The sequence below is a fragment of the Carettochelys insculpta genome, chromosome 6 (genome assembly GCF_033958435.1).
Source record: "Carettochelys insculpta isolate YL-2023 chromosome 6, ASM3395843v1, whole genome shotgun sequence".
NCBI lineage: Eukaryota > Metazoa > Chordata > Testudines > Carettochelyidae > Carettochelys > Carettochelys insculpta.
In genome coordinates this window covers 101,097,247-101,104,944 of record NC_134142.1, presented here as the reverse complement: position 1 = coordinate 101,104,944, position 7,698 = coordinate 101,097,247, and the positions used below count along the sequence as shown (strand labels likewise).

Here is a 7,698-nt window from a genome sequence, read left to right as displayed (position 1 = left end):
AGTCTGACATATGTGGCAATCTCCAGAGAAGATAAAGTTTGTGGGTTTTTTTTTATTTGGATGGTTTTTTGTTTCAGCTGAAAGATCGTCTTTTAATTTTAGTTTATTTGTTAGTATTTGGAGATTAACTGTGATACTGAAATTGGATGATAGAAGAACAACTTAGTTTGCATGAGTTAGATGCCCAACTTCCATTTTCTATGGTAAACAGGCACATTTGAAAATCCAGGCCTTAAGGAATAACTGAAATTAGTTATAGAAAATAACTAAAAATCTCCAAAGATGGTTCAAACTAGAGGGATCGAAACCTCAGATTCTTCACCTGTGATGTGAAGAAGCCTGTAGCCTGTGATGGGACATGTTAAAATGGTATGCTGTCATGTTGTGATGCGACAGCATTGTCTTGCCTGCAGGACACTGTATCTCAGTGAGATTGGGTAGCATCATTTGGATCTCATCAAATAGTCACAACAGAATGAATACACACACACACAGAGAGGGGACCTGGGTTGCAAGGGATTAATAATAGAAGTTTCTGCTTTTAGGTCCCCGGTCCTTATGTGACTCAGTCTCTACTTTGCTTATGGCAGATACTGCCATTTGTTGGTTGTTCAGGTGCCTGTTTGCAATTCAGGTTAGGTCCTGGTGTATAGGTGTCCACATTATTAAACCTCCAAAACAAGTGGCATTCAGCAGAGGCGCAGGATTGGATTCTAGAGCAATTCCAGTAGGTAAAGATAGAGAGAATAAGGAGTAGTTTGTGAAAATTTGACCTGCTGTTGTCAATGAGCATGTTCATTCTAGGGAACAGATGTAAAATCCCCTCTCTAGGGAATTTACTCTGCCCTTTTTGACAATCATGAAATTCAATAGCCATTGAAGAAGTACCGTTGAAAGAGTTTGTTTTTCTTTACTTGAATTAATTATGTGTGTTTGTATCTGTAAGCTAGGTAGTTGGCTTTCCAGGATGCAGACATATCCCCTAAAATTGGCAGAATCTTGTGAAACTGGGGGAAAATGCACTGAACCTAATGAAATTCATAATAAGGACAGAAAAAAAGACATCAATTACCTCTTCAGCTTAGCTTATGAATATTGTAACAAGCTAAAACTACCCTTTCATTTGGACCTGGATCTTCTGCAGGTTTTTTTGTTTGTCTATTTTCAATCTCTGCTTGTGTTTTACATAGCAAGGCTGGCTTTTCACCTCTGAAACAATGTGTAAAGTATTGTAACATTAAATGCATTTTTCTCCAATAATTGTCCTTTCATCTGGTAAATCTGACTCTGGCTGTCAAGTTTTGTTCTTTTGACATTTTTTTTCGTAATAATTTCTAGCTGGAAGCTAAGCTTCATGCTGTGGCAGGAGGGAAAACATTGGGAAACCTGTATCAATGAGATGGAAGAACAGAGATGAGCAGTTTGTAATCTGAGATTAGTGGATAAAGAGACTAGAGGAAAAATACATTTACCGATAAAAGATTACCCATTTAAAATTAGTGCAAAGCATCCCACAGAGACTGTGTACTTGACAGTAGGGATGCCAAAATGAAAATATTTAACATGTTGATTTAGTACAAAACTATAGGAGTATCAGATAACACTTTAATTAAGGAGTCAGTAGCAAGTATAAGCAGGAGACACAGGAGTTTGCAATGATAGCATGTCCTGGCCTTTTATTTGTCTATAAATAACCTACTTGATATGAAACCTCTTGCAAAACTACTCCACAGTTTAGTATGATCTGAGTTTAAGCCATTTATTCAGTCTGCACGGGTTATTTTATGTACAAATGTTGGGTAGGAAGTGTTGTGTGTAGTGGTTAGAACAGGAGATAGTTTTTATTTTTAACCATTCCGTTTATCTACCATGTGATCTTGAACAAGTTGTTTAGCTTATCCAGTATCTCAGATTTTCCCCGGCTGTAAAATGGGGTTAGTCATACCTTACAAGGTTTGTTGGCTATTAGTGGAGTTCCCAGCTGTATTAAACACACAAACCCAAACACTCTTTCCCATCCTTTCCTCAAGGCCCCGCCCAGTCCATCACTCTTCTCTCCATTGCTTGCTTTCCCTGATCTTCACTCATTTTAACTGGGTGGGGGTTGGGATATGGATTTTGAGCTGAGGCTGAGGGGTTTGGAGTGTTTGAAGAAGGCCCTGAGCTGAGTCTAGAGGGTTTGAGTGCCACCAGATTTTTAGCCTCAGAACATCTCTTAGATTGGTGCAGTAGCCTCTGGGAGGTTGAGCCTATTCTGGGAGATTCCTGTTGCTAGCCCTAACTGTTGGCGTGATGGTCACCATCTTGGCTAACTCCTTAGGAATTCAACTGGAAACTCTAGAGATAAAGCATGAGATGATGCAACTTGAGCTAAAGCCCTTTGTCAATGTATCAGTAGTCGGTTAAATAAGTAAGTCCTTTCTTTACACTTCTGAAAGGCAGCTCTGAATGAGGAGTGAGTAAAAATTGAGTGATGATTCAGTCTCTTGTGTTTTTATTTGGAAATGCTTTTTAGTAAAAAAAAAAAAAAAAAACTGTTTGGAAACACTAATGCATCCTTCACATTACACTACTCATTCGTGGATGCTTCTGCAGAGCTATTACAGATCCTGCTTTGTAACTGAGCATAGTCACACAGTTGCTTGCCAGTCACAGGAGTTGAAGCCACTCCTCTTTTGCAGAGATATTTTGTTTCTGATTTGAGTTGGAAGGACCAATCAGAGGCCTGCACTCTTTTACTGTACTGTCAGCTTGCAACCTTCCCCTGCTCCAGCTAATCTCTGTCGCCTTCTTTGGTGTAGGAACAGCAGGCTGCCTCTATCACACACAATATATTAGCAGTAGTGCTGACACCTGTGTCAGTGCTGATGTTTAAAATGAGGTGATGGCTGCTGTCCCTCCTGTTTGACAGCTGAATTTTTACTCTGTGTTTCACGATCATCACTGGAGGAGCTGGGAAATTTTGTTGCTACTGGCATTTTTTTTTTAATTTAAATGTCATCAATGGGTGTTTCTCCTTCTGCTCTAACATCATTGTCCTGTTCACAGATATTAAGACTAAGAAGCTTGATTCCCTAAGGCTCACATCCAAGGGCATCAGTCATTAACACACTGAGCTACATCTGCTTCTTGGCTAAGACTGAAGAAAGACATCTTAAGCTGGAAATCCTGCTTGCTCTCTCTCTCTCTCTCTCTCTCTCTCTCACACACACACACACACACACACACACATACACACACACAGGAAGCATATGCTGCAGCAGGTTCCTTTTTTATTTCAAAAGGCTGCCTCATTTCGGAGATGCAGTGACAAGATAATGAAGTAAAAGTCTCCTCTTTCCAAGAAAGAAAATTATAGGAGTCAGCAAGCAAAAGGAAAGAACAAATTAAATAGCAGTAGCAACAGAAGAGGCGTGGAAGGAGGACGGTGGCTTAAGGAAACAGGTGGAAAGCTCGCAAGACACTGAGATATTTTAGGCTTAAAAGTGTCTGTTTCTTCATTCTATTATTTTCTAAGCAGCTTTTGGAGCTTCCTAAGCAGCGTTGCTTTTCCATAGCAGCTTTACGAACCAGTCTTTTCACTCTCCCTGGCTGCTGCTGCTACTACTGTTGCTGCTGCTGCTGCTGTCAGAAACGTGTTAGGAAAGCAGAAAGAGAAAATGCCAGCCATCCTGGTAGCCTCCAAAATGAAATCAGGACTACCTAAACCTGTGCATAGTGCTGCTCCCATCCTGCATGTCCCGACAGCCAGGACCATCCCACAGCCCTGTTACCTGAAGTTTGGGAACAAGGTGGAGGTGACTAAGCCATCTTATTCTAGCCAGATTCCCCTGAAGTCGCCTCATGGACATGAGAATGCAGGGGATGGTTTCCCCCCCAGGAAGAGTAGCTCGCTAGAAAGTGGATTTGACACTCAGGTTAGAAAAGAGTGTTGTTTTACGGCGTATGTGAGGATGTGTGTGTAGTGGAGATGTTATGTGGTGGGGATGTTTCTAATTTTGGAGGTGGTAAGTGGTTGCAGGGGTGATCTTGTTTTTTCGGTGGGATGGTGGCCGGGTGTTGGTTGTTAAGTATGCTATGTATTTGTGTTGGATTGGGTGTTAGTTGTTTGCAGGGATAGTATTTGTGGAGTTTATTTGGAGGTGGAAAGGATGTATGTTATGGGGTATGTGATTTGACTGGGTGGGTGTGTTCTGGTTTTGTGCTGGTCTCTGATGGTGATCGGGCTGCTAGTTGTGATGGGTGTATTTTGCATATGGGGATATACTGGAGTATTGGTTTGCTGTTTGTTTTTGTGTTTGTGATTGTGTGTGTGTGGTAGTGGTGATGGCAGGTTGACATGTTCTATATTCAACTGCAATGTACAGAGAATATATTATCAATCAGCTTGTACACTTGAATGCTGTCTAGGAAATTTCTTGCTAAATGGAATTTTCCATCTTTAACCTGCATATACATGTAATCAGAGACAGCCCTTCATTTCTAATATGCAGTATTTAGATTTAATTTGAATGTGTATCTGGGTGCATCTTTAAATATGTTGCTTACCAGTGTGAGAGATGAAAATGAATGTTCCCTCCCTTATGCTATTTTTGCTAGCCTAGTAATATTTTCAGCACGGATCAGATTGCTTCTGTACTGCTGATGCCTAAATGTGCTTGATAGCAGTGTAACCAGACTGTGTTAGAGTACTATGGTGTGAGCAAAGCAGATGGTCTGCTGCGGCAAACTGAACTGATTAATATTATATAGAGATGGCCATGTAGGCATGTGGTATATTTTGAAAACAGCATAACATATCTGCAGGCATTTGAGCTTAGTAGAATGTGGGTGATACCCTGGAAATGGGGTCTTGCTGGAAGAATCCTAGCTTCCCCCTCTTTACCCTAGAATACTGGGTCATCTGTGCCATCTGGGGATTGAACACTGTGGCTTCATAACCCCTTCTCTTAGTAGTAGCATGACTGCTGATTGGGCACATTTGGCCTCCTGCTCTGCATTTTAGACTATGCTGGCAGACAGACTGACGTATCAGGCTAGTCAGGCCAGACGGTACCAGTTCCTGAGGGATGGAAGGCAGAAATGGGAGACATACTAGTAGTGTCAGGGAGGTGGCAGCAGACAGACTGACCTTTCCATCACACCATGCTCTTAAGAGAGGAACAAATGCTATTTCTTCTAATCCTTGTGTTTTTCCTTCTAATCCTGATATGTCAGCAAAATCTCAGCATATGTTCCTTGCTATCTCGCTGAGACATGCCTAGGTTCTGTGTTTAAGTTTTCATTGCTGCCTGAATGTTTTTGTATGTAGGTATTTTCTCCTTTTAAATAGTACTGTAGGCATAAAGACACTGCTGAGTTTCAGAGTTTTGGAGAGATAGTATGTATTTTTACCCATATATAGATCTGAAGCTGATTTACAACATGAGATATTGAATGGTGTGCTTTAGCAGGGCAGGATTTTTTTGCGGGGGTAGGTGGGGGAAGGTAGGTGTTACTGAATTTGAGACAATTTCTTGCCAGTTTGTGGGAGAAATCCTGATTTATTAGCAATGCCCAATGACTTACTTGGATCCAACTCTCGGCAGATGACCACCACCTTTTAGGATTGGTCTGGACCAGGTGTGATTGATTTTTATGTTCTGTTAACTTATTTAAAGCTCTGGTATTCACATTCCTTTTATGTTCTGTTTATTGTTCCCAGTCTAGTTACCTCCGTGCCCGTGTAGGTATTATGCCAGGGTGTTCCTACTTGAGATATATTGAGTTACACGTAATGAGATTTTCCAGACAACTTACATCAGAGCTACTCTTCTCTTCCCCCTCCCTTAGTAAGAGGGTTTCTTTTGCCACATGGCATGGTATCAGGAGGAGTACTTTCTACCTAAAAAGCCTTCAGCTGCATTCAGGTATAGAGGATGCCAAGCCTAATGGATGTTCTAGAAAAGTTCAACCAGGACTAAATCACTGTAAAACAGCGTTGAGCAATGATTTTTGATGGGAGCCACTCCAGGATTTTGGGCCACACTCCAAGGGCTGCGCTTTTCTGTGGAGGAGCTGTGGGGTATGAGAGCAGGGCTGGGTGCAGAAGGATGCTTGGAACAGGGAAAAGAGTGCAGAATAGGGTGTGGGGTCTGAGAGGGAGTTTTATTGAAAGAGGGGGTTGTGACCTGGGGGAGGGAGGCAGGAGGGGATTCTGATGTGGGGGAAGGATATAGGAGTGGGTGAAGGGTCTGGGAGGGAGTTGGGTTGTGGTGCCAGAAGAAGGCTCGGGACAATGGGATTTAAGCAATTGTGCTGCACTGTCCTGCCCCCAGCAAAAGCTTTCAGCTCCCATTGGTCATGAGTATGCCTGCTCCCAGCTAAATCTCTTGGCTCCTATTGGCTGAAAACTGCTCAGTGGGAACTGAGAAATTTTTCTGCACTGCCCCTGCCCCAGCAAAATTTGTGAGCTCCCATTTGCTGGTTTCATATGCCATTCTCACCTCCAGCAAAATTTCTCAGCTCTTCTTGGCTGCTTTCTGGTCAATAAGAGCTGAAGAATTTTCTTGAGGCTGAGGGCAGTACCTGAAGCTCTCACCCTCTGCAGCCTTAGGGGCAGCCCACAGGCCAGATCTGAAGGCTTGGCAGGTTGTATTTTGCTCACCCCTGCTCTAGAAGGTTCCCAGAGCCTACTCCTAAGGAATGCATTTCCTTGTCCCTAGCAATATTTCTATATTAGGTACTCATATAACCCCACTACCAGAGTATCTGAGCACTCATAATCTTTAATGTATTTATCCTCACAGTACACCTAACTATCCTCACAATACACTTGTGAGGTAGGGAGCTACTTAGAGGTGCAGAACTGAGACACAGAGAGAAACTAAGTGATTTGCCTGCAATCAAATAGGTGACAGAACCAGGAACTGAACCCAGGTTGGAATTCCACTCTCACCTTTTCTAGCAAATTTGATCAGCAACCTCTAGCCAGGGGCTCGCCAGTGCCTCTCAATCCCAATTAATTTCCATGATTGTTTGAGAGTTTGAACTCTGAGGTCCGGTATGGCACTTTGGAGCATGGCTGCTGAGCCTCTTGTCTAGCTGAAATACTTTGCCAAAACTATCATCAAATTAAAACAATTACAAGCCCTAGTCCTGGGTGCCATGTGCCCTCCTGTTCATTGTACAATTTGCTACCCTCCCTGACTTCCATAATGACATCCTTCTTGTGGCCTGGAACGAGCAGCTTCCCTCTCCTCCTAATCGAGCCAGCAGATAGCTTGGAAGGGTTGCAAAAATCAAACTCTTCTCATTGTCATCCTGGGACAGCTTGTGGTGTGAAGTAGCCCAAGGAGTGGCAGCCATGACAATTAGGTGCTGAAACTAGGATTGCTGGGGTGATGCTGCAGCACTCCTGTCTTGAAGCAGTTTCCATTGCATACAGGATTTCCACTTTGGTTCAACTGCTCTCAGCACCCCCATTATAAAAATTGTTCTAGCACCGCTGCCATTCCATCTAGCCAGTGGCTGCATTAGATCTCATTTTAAACATGGCAGAAAAATGAACTGGGTGGGTCTGTCATCTAGGTATTTCATCATGTCCTGGTTTGTAATTTATTTCATTGTGTTGCTGCTGTTTTCATTGGGTTGAATTTTGTGTAAATATGCACTCGACAAACCCCCAGCAGGCACAGGTATTAGGAGAAGCCTGATTTA

The 7,698-nt window shown here is 42.6% G+C and overlaps 1 protein-coding gene across 4 annotated transcripts in view; it reads left to right on the top strand.

The window, feature by feature from the left end:
- The first annotated feature begins 2,886 nt into the window (after positions 1 to 2,886).
- NAV2 (neuron navigator 2) overlaps positions 2,887 to 7,698 on the top strand; it is a 359,017-nt gene continuing 354,205 nt past the window's right edge. For all 4 annotated transcript variants that reach the window (XM_074997678.1, XM_074997676.1, XM_074997677.1 and 1 more), the window contains exon 1: positions 2,887 to 3,917. In XM_074997678.1, the coding sequence (XP_074853779.1) occupies positions 3,660 to 3,917 (258 nt within the window). In that variant the 5' untranslated portion in view covers positions 2,887 to 3,659. The remainder of the gene's footprint in view (positions 3,918 to 7,698) is intronic.